Genomic DNA, 13,745 nt, shown 5'->3' with positions numbered 1-13,745 from the left:
GTAGAGAGCATTGTATCATCAACCCTCCTGTACGCACCTCTTGTCTTCAACAATTATCAGCTTTTTACCCATCTTGTTTCCCTGCCACAATTTTTTTTAACTGCAACATTTTAAAAGCAAATTTCAAACAGGTAATTTTACCTTAAAATATGTCAACGTGCATCTCTTACTGAAAAGGACTTTTCTTTAAGCATAAAAGCCATGTCCCTGGTCTCACTTAACACAATGAACAATTCCTTGATTTCTTCTAATTCCTGCTCATTTTCCAATTGCCCTGGTAATTGCAAAGGTATCTTTTTACGTTGGGTTTGTTTAAGTCAGGGTCCAAACAAAGCCTGCACATGGTGTTTGGCTGGTGTGTCTTCTTTATTCTACATATTCTACATTCTGTTTATTCTCTCCCCTCCTTTTTACTTTCTGTTTTCATTTTTGGTTTGTTTTCATGCAATTAATAAGTTGGAGAAGCCAGGTTCTTCTATAAGACAGAGGTTGGCAAACTTTTTCTGTAAAGGGCCAGAGAGTAAAATATTTTAGGCTTTGGGGACCACATAGTCTTTGTCACAGTTACTCAAGTCTGCGCCTGCAGCACAAAAGCAGTCATAAGCAATATGTAAACAAATGGGTGTATTCCAATAAAATTTTATTTATACAAACAAGCAGTGGGCCGTAGTTTGCAGAACATCCTGGCTGTAGAGTATCTCACATCTGGATTTGGCTAGCTGCTTTTTCACGGTGCGATTTACTTGTTCCTCTATCCATAATATTTCTAATTAGATTCAAGTAACTGATCATTAGATTCAAGTTCCGGCTTTTTTGGCGCTTGGCAGGTGGTGACAGATGCCCCGTATCCTGGGGCAAAGGGTATCTGCTTGTCTTCCGTTGTTTCTTAAGCAGGAATTACTCTCTGCAGCTTGATTTACTTTGAAGTAAAGTTCTACCTGTCCCGTCCATGCTGGCAAGGATGATTCTTTTCTCGATAAAGAGATAAATTGATGGTGATTGCCTTCGACTATTTGCAAATGCGTATAAAACCCTTTAACATTTAACTCGGCAATTTACCACTGAGAGTTTATCCTTGAGGAAATGATTTAGAATGTGGCAGATATGTTGCCCCAAGGATGTTCGTCACAGCATTAACTATAATAGTCAGAAAACAAGGAGCTCTGCTGGACTTCCCAAAATCCCGGGATCCATTACAGAGGAACTGTATTTGAAGCACTGTGTGGCTGAAGTGAACCATGGTGAGGAAATGTCACATTAAAAGGAACTTATGATATTTTCTGGGGTGGAAAAAATCGGCTTTAAAAATCAGGATGGATGGATGGGTCGCTAGATATTATTTATATTAAAAATATGTCGCATCAGGAAAAACACACAATGATGGCTAACTTATATCAATCCCGTACCACGTTTCAGGCACTATTCCAAGTGTTTGATATTAACTCTCACAGTCCTTGTAGCAATAATGTGAGGGGGGTGGTATTAATTCCACTGAGGAAACTGAGGCACATCCAAGTTAAACAAATATACGCAGGGTCACAGTGCTCGTAAGAGGCCAGGGCACCATTCCACCCAAAAATCCGACCCCCGAACCTAGTAGCACTGTGGTACCCTGCCCATGAGGACAGGAGGGAAGAGTCCAGAAGGTGTACCCTGAAATGTTCATCATGGCTACCCATTTGGGGAAGTGTTTTGTGTTTTCTCTTCCTTTTTCCTTTACTCTTTTCTTCTCTGTACCTGCTGCTTTACGGATTTATTTTTTTAAACTTAGGTTAAACGTATTGCAGGCTCATTCTAGACGTCTCTCACTCCCTAAACCCAGAGAGCTCTAGGACCCAGTGGCTCAGACCCACCCACCCTGTCCTCTCATGGAGCGCATGATGGGCTATTTGCAAAGCCCCCCCCCTCGCTCCTGCCCTGGCTGCCCTGCTCAGCCTTCCCCGGGGCGGGGGTGGGGAGCGGCCCCCTGCCCACACCTGACACCCTGTGTGCGTTGATGACAATCGTTGTATTTCCTCAGGAACAAGTCCAGAGAAGATATTTCTTATTGTCAGGCAGGGGCATGTGTGTAATTTCTCAAGTGCCCTCTCGTACTGACTGACTGAAGCTAAAGTGATTTTTTGGACACTAAAGTCAATTTGTCCCGGTGATGCATTGATCTAATGATTCCTCTCGTAAAACTAATTCCAAAATGTAGTCTAGGCGAAACCTTTCATCCTCTGCCCTGTAGTCATCTTTTAACCTCTTCGCAAGGATATCTTTCGCCCACTCTTTGTGTTGCCTGGCGATGGCTTCTGGCCAAAAGCCGCCGGGCTTTGACCTGGACCTGAGCTGAAGGTGTAAATGATGGGCAAAGACCGGCCACGTTAGGTCCTGGACCTGGTGCCCCACCCCCCACCCCCGCAGGCGTGATGGGCTGCAGGAGCTCCCGCGCTGGCCTGGGGCTCGCCTCCTGCCCGCCGCTGGAGCCCCCTTCCCCAGACCAGCCCCGGGCTGAGCACACCCCCAGCAGCCCCCCGACCCCGCCTTCCCTGGCTCTCTTTAATTACCAGTTGTTCTTACTCTCAGGTACGTCTGGGAGAAGGATGGGGCCGCGCTGAGCATGGAGGGCAACCCCCGCATCCGCCTGGACAAAAACGGCTCCCTGCACCTCTCGCAGACGTGGTCGGGGGACATTGGCACCTACACCTGCCGGGTGCTCTCAGCCGGAGGCAACGACTCCCGCAGCGCCCACCTGCGTGTGAGGTAGGGGCAGCCCGCCCAGGCCCCGGGGCAGAGGGGGCTCATCCTGGGATGCCACCCGGCCAGGGGTGACCTGGGCTCTCCCACCTCTCCGAGCGTGGCCAAGCATCCTCCAGGCTTTCCCCCAGCTCAGCGAGGCCACTGGCAAGGATGGGGAGTCTGGGTATGGCTTTGGACAAGTGGGCTCCAAAACCAGAGAGCAGACTCTCCAGGGAGATGACCCCGAAGGCCAGTTTTGTGGCTGAGCACAAGATGCCGCGGAAGCTCAGCCTGAGTCCTCGCTGTCACCGGACTCGCGACCTCACCAGCGGCCCTCCGGCATCTCTCTCCTCCAGGCAACTGCCTCACGCCCCCGAGCATCCAGTGGCGACTCTCAGCACTGCGGAGAGACGGGCCATCAACCTGACTTGGGCCAAGCCCTTCGACGGCAACAGCCCCCTGATCCGCTACATCCTGGAGATGTCGGAGAACAGTAAGGCTTCTCGCCGCTCGCGCTCCACCGACCGCGGCCAGGGCGCCGCTGGAGGCAGACCTGGGGAGGCAGCCCAGGGCTAGGTTTCAGCACCCACCTCCTTCCTAGTTCTGTGCCTTTGAGCAAACGCTGTGGAAGCCCCTGCCCCACTTCCTCATCTGCAAAAGGAGCATGTCCTGCTTGGGTCATGTGACAAGGGGACGAGGTGACACACTTGCTGGACACAGGGCTATCCACCCCAGAAGCCCCCAAGACCGTGGCGATTATTTTTCTTTTTATCCTCCCAGTCCCTAAGATGTGAACTCCAAAATTAGCAGGTGTAATTTGAATAGCGTTTTAAATATCGTTTGCCTAGAGCTCATCTAGGGCTCATCGATCTGAGGGGAAAAAAAATGAAAACATGAGTGCGTCTCAGTTCCCATGAGCCCTTGCTCCCTCCCCAGGACCCTCGCACCCACTGGGACACGTGGGCTAAGGGGACCCAGAAAAATGCCGTGCCCAGCCTCTCCTGGACCCCTGCTGGGACTGGGAGGTAGGAAGCAAGATGCCCACCCCTGCCTTCGTTCTCTGTCCCTGTAGATGCCCCCTGGACCGTGCTCCTGGCCAGCGTGGACCCCGAGGCCACCTCCGTGATGGTCAAGGGCTTGGTGCCCGCACGATCCTACCAGTTCCGTCTTTGTGCCGTCAACGACGTGGGGAAAGGACAGTTCAGCAAGGACACGGAGAGGTGAGGGGAGCAGACGTCAGTGACTCCAGCTGGTGGGGAGCTTGCCTGCTGCCAAAACCAGTATGGCGGGTGGGGCCCGGCTTCTCCTCTCTGCCCCCACTAGGCCTCAGTCTCCGCATCCGTAGGATGGGGGGAACAGTACTCACGCCCGCCTCACAGGGCTGTGGTGAAGATTAAATGCGATCATACAAGGCATGGGATAAGCACTCACCAGATTTAGTTGTCCCTCTCACTGAGAGCCACGCAAGTTCCAAAACTTACCCCCTTCTGCTCTGCGTCCCCGTCTGTGTTAAGTGGACATGGAGTTCCAGAGACACCTCAGATCGACCCAGACCCCCATCTCCTATCCCTTGCCCATCACCAGACCCCGTTAAGCCTTCAACAAAGCTTTTTTAAAATGATGAAAACTGAGTAAAAAAAAAAAGCAGTTCATCCATTTTTAAATGTCACACAGTCACACCCACTTCTGTGGGAGGTGAATTCTAGCCCCCCAGGCCCCCGTAGAATGAGCAGCCCCCTCTAGCAAGAAAGAAGACATCGAGCAAGAGGTCAGAATGACAGTGACACCAATCCCGTGCCCCAGAGCTGCGTGCTTTGCTCATTTCTTTGTTTTAGTTTCATGTTTATTTTTATTTTTTCTGGATTTATTGAGAGACAGTTGACGTACAGCATCGTGTAAGTTTAAGGTGTACAGCGTGCTGATGTGACATGCTCCTGTGGTGCAAAATGATTTCCCGCATGCTGTGAGCTAACACCTCCGTCCTGTCACATAATTGTCACATAATTAATTTTTTTGTGGTGAGAACATTTAAGATCGACTCTCTCAGCAACATGCAAGGATGTAATGCGGTATTATTAGCTATCATCCCCGTGCGGTACCTTCCATCCCCAGAACTTGTTGTTCTTATAACTGGAAGTTGATACCTTTTGGCCAACATCTCCCCCATCCCCCATCCCCCACCCCCCAGCCCCTACTGACCACCACTCGACTCTCTTTCTCTGAGCTCAGCTCTTTTAGGTTCCACATAGAAATGAGATCTACAGTGTTAGTCTTTCTCTGACTTATTTCACTTAACATGATGCCCTCATGGTCCATGTTGTCACAAATGGTAGGATTTCTTCCTTTCTCGTGGCTGAGAAATCTTCCATTGTGTATCCATACTGCCTCTTTGTTATCCATTCACCTGCTGATGGACACTTAGGTTGTGTCCATATCTTGGCTATTGTGAATAATGCTGCAGTGAACACGGGGGTGCAGATATCTCTGTGAGATCCTGTTTTCATTTTTGTGGAACGGATACATACCCAGAAGTGGGATGGCTGGATCACATGGTAGTTCTATTTTTAATTTCGGAGGGAGCCTCCATGCTGTTATCCTGTACCAGTTCACTCTCCCACCAAGTGCACGAGGACCCGCTTTTACCCACATCCTCACCAACCCTTGTTATTTGTTGCCTTTTTGAGAATAGCCATCCTGACAGGTGTGACGCGATATCTCGTTGTGGTTTTGATGTGCATTTTCCTATTGGTGAGCGACGTCGGGCACCTTTTCGTGGACCTGTCAGCCATTGTATGTCTTCTTTGGAAAAATGTCTATGCTGCTCCTTTGCCCATTTTTAAATCAGGCTGTTTGGTTTTTTGCCACTGAGTTATTGCATCAGTTCTTTGTATATTTTTGGACATTAATCCCTTATCAGATGTATGATTTGCAAATATTTTCCCCCATTCCATAGGTTGCCTTTTCATTTTGTTGACTGTGTCTTTTGCTGTGCAGAAACTTTTCGGTTGGATGGAGACCCACTTACTTATTTCTGCTTCTGTTGCTTGAGCTTGTGCTTGTAGTGTCAAGTCCAGGAAATGACTGCCAAGATCAACATCAAGGAGTTTTTCCCTATGTTTTCTTCTAGGAGTTTTACAGCTTCAGGTCTTCAGTTTGTCTTTAATCCATTTTGAGTTCATTTTTGTGAGTGGTGTAAGACAGGAGTCCAATTGTGCTCTTCTGCATGTGGTTATCCAGTTTTCCCAGCATCATTTATTGAAGAGACTGTCCTTTCCCCATAAAGAAGAGTTAATATTGTTAAAATGGTCATATATTACCCAAAGCCATCTACAGATTCAATGCAATCCCTATCACAATTCCAATGGCATTTTCCACAGAATAGGAAAAAAAAAAATTCTAAAATGTGTATAGACCCACAAAAGATCTCAAATAGCCAAAGCAGTCCTGAGAACAAAGAACAAAACCAGAGGCATTGCACTTGCTGATTCCAAACTATACTACAAAGCTGTGGTAACCCAAACAGTGTGGCACTCTTACAAAAATAGACACATAGACAGAAGGAACAGAATTCAGAGCCCAGAAATAAGCCCTCACATAGATGGTCATAATATTTGCTAAAGGAACCAAGAAAGCACTGTGCTCTTTCAAAGATGCTCTTAGGTGTATAGGCAGACCCCTGGCTTGAATCACTCATTGTGGTTTTGCCACGGTTCCAATAAGCTCGTGTCTCTCTGGCTTTTGCTAGGGGGTTGCCACAGGGGCTGTGACCCTCTAAAAGGAGGGAGACGTGGCAGGTAACAGCCTGGCGTGGGGAGTGGTTACAGGAGAATTTATTCACTCACTGTTTCTTGAGTACCTACTATGTGCCTATAGCTGTGTTTGGACCATGAGAGGTAGTGCTGGGAACAGAATGGACACGGCCCCCATCCTTCAGAGCTACAAAGCCCCGATAACAGAAGGCCTTGAAGTGCAGGGGAGCCATCCTATAACTTCTCCAGCCCTTGAGTCTCGACTGGGTGACTGTGATTCATCTTCCTAATGAAACTTCACCCTAATGGCCCTGAGTCACCAAGAGAAAGGTTAAATTACCCTTACTTCAGGCTTTCCAAAGACATGGGAGTGTGCAGTACATTTTGGAACAGCTATCCATCAGGAAACAAAAACCATAAAAATATACAAAAAGGGAGAGACATCCATCAGAAATAATTAACTTTTGTTTTTAATGGATGCATGTCAGTTATGTGAAAAATACATGGAGGTGGAACACTGTCCCCTGGCAATGCCAGAGAAAGACACGCAGTAGCACTGGGCTGCAGAGGCGGGCAGGTGCTGAAACGCTCACCCACACGCCACGCCACCCCCACCAATGCCCCGCTCCAGCCCGGGCTCAGCTGGTTAGTAAAGAAAGCCTAGTTCAAGTACACCGCCAGCTGGTAACTGGGAAGTGAGTATTTAACACTCTCGCTTCTAAAATACTCAAACGCTCATAACGTCTTCAGCCCTGACTGCAGCTTCTTTGATAAGTGGGAAACCAAGGCCCGTGTCCCTCGGCTGCACAGAAAATACACGCACTTGCTGCTCCACAGTGTTTTTAAAAGTCTTCTGTCTACGTTGTGTCATTCGAGCTTCAACCACTCATAAAGCAAGCAAATGGAGCTTTATTACACTGCTTTTACAGATAAACAAGATCAGAGAGGTTAAGTGACTAGCCCAGAAGCACACAGCAATTGTGCAGCATCATCCAGGGACAGAGTAGGGTGGGGTTCGGCCTCTTCATATCCCATTCAACTCCTGCATTTGCCCTTGAGACTAGGAGTGAAAAGGCCTGCCCACTCTTGGTGTTTTCCTGTCTAGGGTCTCCCTCCCTGAGGAGCCCCCCACAGCCCCTCCACAGAATGTCATCGCCAGCGGTCGGACAAACCAGTCCATCATGATCCAGTGGCAGCCACCTCCTGAGAGCCACCAGAACGGCCTCCTCAAGGGCTACATCATCAGGTAAGCGTCCACCCCAGGGACAGGAAGGGCCACCCAGACTGGAGGGGAAAGAGATGGGGGAGAGTCAGGAGTGGAGTGGAAAACAGCAGATTCACAGCAGGTCCTTCTCCATCTAACAAGGACCAGACAACAAGAAACGCCCACACTGTGGCAGGAAGGATTGAGGTTAGACATCTAGAAGAACTTCCAGCAGAGAGAGCCTTGAAAACCAATAGGAATAGTTAGAGAGGAGACACAATGTAGTCTCCTAAGGGCTGTGTGGATGGGCAAGTCGACCAGATGTCAGGGATACACAGGAACAGGGCTACAGGGAGACCGGTAACTATCCAAGCGGTCAACTACCTCAGAAACCAAGAATATTCCAGCGCAGGCCGGATTTCCCCAGGACAGACCATGAGTTAAAAACTGGGCCAAGAACTGGTTAAAAACTAGAAGTCCTTTCTTTGGTCCCTACTGCAAAGTGAAACCCAGTTACATAGCCTTTTATTTTTACACTGGACTGTGTGGATACTGTCCTGGTAAAACCTAAAAATGTATTATTAAGTTGTTCCTAAAATTTGGTATTCATAAAAGAAAATTAGCATGTTATTTGAAACTACTGAGAACTCTCATCAATATTCTGAACTCTGGCTGGCTACAAAATCCTAGGCAACTTCACGTGTCTCTTTCCTGCACGTGTACGCTCACAGCAGTGGAATTCTCGAATTTTGGAAGAAGTCACTGCTGGTTTGGCTGCTCCATCATCAGTTAATTTTGTTGTGGAATTTTGGTGAATCCTAAAGGGCGGTGGTTCTCAAAGCGTGGTCCCCAGCCCAGCAGCATCAGCATCACTTGAGCACTTGATAGGAATGCACATTCTCAAGTCCCGCCCCTAACCTGCTGAATGGGAAGCTTTGGGGTAGGCCCAGCGATCTGTGTTTGCACAAGCCCTTCGGGTGTCTTTGATGCACTCAAAGGCTTCAAAAACCACCGCTATGGGGTTTTTGAGATACATCAGAATAATATGGGGCTTCTAATTTCCCAATAATTAGACTCTAAGGTGTGTACTCATTGCAGTTCTCCTATGAGCTGTCCATCCTCCAAAGTCTGTCTGAACAGATCCCACTAGCCTGTGTTCTTTTTTCCAGTGGAAGGTGGAGATTAGTAGAGTAGGCAGTCTTGGGCATTTTTTTCTCTCCACCTGAGTGAGTGACTTCAAAAGAGGTGAGCCCATCTCCTAGAGGGAGAATGAAAATGAGCCCAAACTTTGGGGACCACACTCCCATCAATGGCTCCTCAAAGCGGAAACCAGTGAGCTCTTCCCAGGAACTCAGCATCCCTGGGTAGCCAGCCCACCACTGTCCTCCTCCCGCATCAAAAAGAATCCTCCAGACACATCCTCTAGACCCGTGTTATCCAGAGAGGTAGCCGTGGGAGAGTTGCAGCTATTTAAATTAATAAAAAATAAAAGAAACGACAAAGGTAGTTCCTCATTTGCACGAAGCACATTTCGGGTGCCAAACAGCCTCAAGTGCCAGCAGCTACCGTATTGGACAGCACAGATGTGGACCATTCCCACCACCACAGACAGTGTCCAGGGCACGAGGCCAAGCGGGTGACTCCGAGCCGCGGCATCCTGGCTTTCTCCCCTCAGGTACTGCCTGGCCGGGCTGCCTGTTGGGTACCAGTTTAAGAACATCACGGATGCTGACGTCAACAACCTGCTGCTGGAGGACCTCATCATCTGGACCAACTATGAGATCGAGGTCGCCGCCTACAACAGCGCCGGGCTGGGTGTCTACAGCAGCAAAGTCACCGAGTGGACACTGCAGGGAGGTGGGTGGGGCCCTGCACCCGTCCAGTCCTGACTGCCTTGGCCACGTCGCCCGTTTTACCCAGTCCCAGGCGGCTGCACGTTGTGCCCAGCTCCCTCGTCGTAGGGTGGGAGGGCTGAGGGGAGGATGAAGAGGTCGGGGGTGCACGTGACGAAGGCAGAGGCTTCGGGGCTACAGGGACCTGTTGCAAAGTTTCACGTTAACTGGATCGTGCGACAGCGCACATTGAGCATGGTACCTGAAAGCCGCCCTGAGCATGTTCAGATCCATCACTTTTATTTATTGCTGCACGAAGCACATTTCAAGTGCCCAACAGACACAGCTGCCAGCGGCTACCGTATCGGACAGCACGGATGTGGACCATTCCCACCACCACAGACAGTGTCCAGGGCACACGGCCAGGCAGGCTGACTCTGATGCGAGGCATGTGGAATAGACCGGACACGTTTTATTAAACCCAAACGAATCTACAGAAAGAGGGCGTTTCTTAAGGAGGAGCTGGGGGGAGGGGTGCAAAGCAGAGTCTGTAGACCCCGTGTGTTTCAGCTGCTTAACTGAGCAAGACAGACAGACTGTGCCTCCTCCACTCACAACGCCATCTCTTTGCTCTCTTCCAGTCCCCACGGTCCCTCCAGGCAACGTGCATGCGGAAGCCACCAACTCCACGACCATCCGCTTCACCTGGAACGCCCCCAGCCCCCAGTTCATCAATGGCATTAACCAAGGCTACAAGGTACGTGAGGCCCCTCCGTGCCCCTAGGATTCGCCGTCGGAGGCTGCAGACTGACAAGGCCGGGAGAAGGCGAGGGAGCGGGCAGGAGGGAGTTTCTGAAATGACTGGTTCAAGCCAAGTGGAGGACATAGGGCCAAGGCCATGGGCATGCGGGCTCTCTCCAAGGCCACACACAGGCCATGGGGAGTAGGGCCACTGGGACCCAGGACAAGGGTGCAGGTTCCACGCACGGGGACTGGGTTAGAAACAAAGCCAGGTATGTGGCAGGCCCAGGACCCCTGCATCGCCACGGCCCCGACAGAAAAACCCGGAACGCACCTGTGACCCCCAAGCGGCAGGCTGATGCGCATCCTGCTGGTCGTGTGTCCTCGGGCTGGACTAGGACTGGGACTCGGACAGCTCGGATTACCGGCCCGGCCCCGCCTCTTGCTTGCTCCCTGGACTCGTCCTGTAATCATCTGAGCTTCCTTCCTTCGATAAATAGTTATCAAGCCCGACTGTGTGCAGCGTTCCAGCTGCTGGGGAACCGGAGTACATTCTGTTTCCTCGCTTAGGCTCGGAGCTGATGATCGCTTCTATTCCTCGGGGTTGTGTGAGGAGTGAATGAGAATATTTGTAATTTTTTGAGCAGAATGACAAACATATAACAAGCGTTTGGAAAACGGTAGTAACGGCAGTAGCGGTGGCTTAGTGGCTCTGGCTGCCCTCACGTGGCACCACAGGCTGAAACAGCGGACATGTATTTCCTGACAGTTCTGGAGGCCAGAAGTCCAAGGTGGAGGTGTCGACAGGGCGGGCCCCTTCTGAGGCCTCTCTCCTTGGCCGGCAGACGGCTGCCTTCTCCGCATCCTCACGTGTCTTCCTTCCCTCTGTGTGTCTCTGTCCAGATTTCCGCTTCTTATAAGGACACCAGACATACTGAGTGAGAGCCCACACTCATGACCGCATTTTAACCTAACTGCCTCTTTAAAGACTAGCTTCAGCGGAGAGGGTGCAGCTCAGTGGTGGAGTGCATGCCTAGCATGCACGAGGTCCTGGGTTCAATCCCCAGTACCTCCATTAAAAATAAACAAACAAACAAACAAACCTAATTCCCCTCAACAAAATTTTAAAGAAATAAAATACATATCTGGGGGTTGGGGGCTATAGCTCAGGGATAGAGCGCATGCTTGGCATACACGATGTCCTGGGTTCAATCCCCAGTACCTGCATTAAGGGGGAAAGATTTTTTTTAAAGATTATCTCCAAGTAGTTCTGAGGTCCTAGGGGTTAGGACTTCAACATAAAAATTGGGGGAAACAATTCACCCCATAGTAGCCGTAATAGTAGTGGGGGGTGGGGTGGTAACTTTGCTGTAATTGTGACTGTACCAAAAGTCAAGACTTCTAACTACCCTTCCCGGCATCCAGACCTTGAATCCCACTCCTGGGTCTCTCCTCTCACCCCAGAGGAGCTCAGAGCTGACCTCCCCTAAGAGCACAGGAGATGAACAGATCACACGGTGCCTGATCCAGGCCACGTGCTACAGCTGCACCCCAGCAGCTCGCAGGTGCTGGAGGAGGACGTGGTGGCCCCCTCCAGATGTGGGAGTGAGGCAGGGCATTTGCAGGGCGTGTCACCAGGAAGCCAGCCATGCAGGGGAGAGAACGTCCCAGCTCTGGCTTGGAGCCCAAGGATCTGGTGACCTCACGGTGACCACAGACACTTTGGGAAGATTTCCACACCCTCTCTGTGCCACGTTGCCCGTGTGCAACCACTCAGATTATTTCAGCCTGAGCCATTATTACTACAAGGTGGTGGGGGCTGGACAGGAAGGGGCTGAGGTTAAATCACTGAGAGAATTTTCTGCTGGTGTTTCGAGTTGAGAAAGGAGGGATGGTCCAGACCTGGAGACAGGGCCACCTCACTCCCAGGAAGGTGCAGCACCAAGGCTGGGCAGGGCCTTCCCGGGCCAGGGCCAGACTGCAGGCTGTGTTGCTGGCTGGCTGGAAAGGCCTCCTAATTGGGACTCTGGGGGAAGGCAGCAGAGGGAAGAGGGAGGCCCACATTGTGCAGAGGAGCTGAGCTGGGAACAATTAGCTACTTGCTGCCAATTCTAAGTTTTCTCCCAGACTGGGGAGGGCTGGGCTGCGGACTTCTAAGACAAATGGCTCCCAGAGGGCCAAGAAGACCAGCTAAGTGGCTGGGACCATTAGGGCAACGACCCATTATAACCCAGACCTAGAGGAGGTGCAGAAACCCACCTGGCTGCCAGATCTAATTGGTGCCCAGCACCCAACAGCTGCTCTCTAAAAGTCAGCAGGGATGAACCACCCAGACAGCTGGAGCAGAGGAGCTGGTGAAAAAGTGAAAAAGAGGTCACGCTTTCAGGGCGCTTTTTGCGTACCAGGCAGGATGCCTGGGCTTCCCTCCCATCGTCCCCTCATGCAAGCCGCACAGGAGCCCTAAGAAATGAGTCTTGTTATCCTCACCCCATTTTACAGAGGAAGAAACTGAGGCTCAAGAGGCAAGTAACTTGTTCAGGGTAGCTGCAGAGCTCGGTTCAACCTCCAGAGCCTGCCTCTTGTCTTGAATTAAAAAGAGAATGTCACGTGACTTCATCTTAAACTAGTAACCCTAACATGATCTTTTTCCGAGTCCAAATGGATGCAAGTGGGGATGTTGTTTCTTGCTTCTCTGGCCTTCAGTATCACAGGGAGGGAAAAGCAGTGTCTGTCCCCTTCCTTACCTCCAGTGAGAATGGACCTTTTCTCCCCCTTTTCACTGTGAAAAATTTCAAACAGCCACAAAAATAAAGAGAAGACAACGATGACGTGATAAAACCATCATGCACGCTGTTGTCAAGTTACCAACTCGTGGCCAAATGTGTCCCCTCCCTCTGCCGCTCCCCTAGAGTATTTTTAAGGACATCCTAGGTATTGTATCATTTCATCCATAAATATTTCTGCAGGGAAATACTGCAGATAAAGCCTCAACTTAAAACGTAAGCACAATAACCACATGATCATTACGGGGCCTTAAACTACCTACATTCCCCTGACAGCACCAGCTGTCCAGTCCCCGGTTAAGGTTCCCCTGATCGGCACATTGTGTCTTTTACTAGCTGGTTTACTTGCCTCAGGATGCAAACGAGGGCCACACAACTGCAATTGGTTGAAGTTTTCTAGGTCTCAGTTGATCCATGGATTCTCTCTCCTTTCTCTCTCTCTCTTAATTTATTTGGTAAAGAAACTTAGTCATTTGTCCTATAGAATTTTCCACAGCCTGGATTTGCTGGCTGTATCCCTGTGGGCTCATTTAACACATTCCTCCGAACGCTGTATTTGCAGTAAATTGGAATGGATAACTAGAGGTTTGATCAGATTCAGATTTGATGTGTTTTTTTTTTCCCCAAAATATTACTTCCTCGATGATGTTGTGCGTTTTCATCAGAAGGCATACAGTCTGGTCGTCTCTCTTGCTAGGATGTAGTGACCCCTGAG

The 13,745-nt window shown here is 50.0% G+C and overlaps 1 protein-coding gene across 2 annotated transcripts in view; it reads left to right on the top strand.

The window, feature by feature from the left end:
- Nucleotides 1–13,745, top strand: part of SDK2 (sidekick cell adhesion molecule 2) — a 250,446-nt gene that overhangs the window by 176,752 nt on the left and 59,949 nt on the right. For both annotated transcript variants that reach the window (XM_074343607.1, XM_074343606.1), the window contains exons 13-18: nucleotides 2,569–2,745; nucleotides 3,078–3,214; nucleotides 3,794–3,941; nucleotides 7,576–7,716; nucleotides 9,350–9,531; nucleotides 10,148–10,263. In XM_074343607.1, the coding sequence (XP_074199708.1) occupies nucleotides 2,569–2,745; nucleotides 3,078–3,214; nucleotides 3,794–3,941; nucleotides 7,576–7,716; nucleotides 9,350–9,531; nucleotides 10,148–10,263 (901 nt within the window). The remainder of the gene's footprint in view (nucleotides 1–2,568; nucleotides 2,746–3,077; nucleotides 3,215–3,793; nucleotides 3,942–7,575; nucleotides 7,717–9,349; nucleotides 9,532–10,147; nucleotides 10,264–13,745) is intronic.

This window comes from Camelus bactrianus, chromosome 16 (genome assembly GCF_048773025.1).
Source record: "Camelus bactrianus isolate YW-2024 breed Bactrian camel chromosome 16, ASM4877302v1, whole genome shotgun sequence".
NCBI classification, from domain to species: domain Eukaryota; kingdom Metazoa; phylum Chordata; class Mammalia; order Artiodactyla; family Camelidae; genus Camelus; species Camelus bactrianus.
The sequence above is the reverse complement of the archived record's forward strand: the minus strand, read 5'-3'. Positions and strand labels throughout refer to the sequence as shown.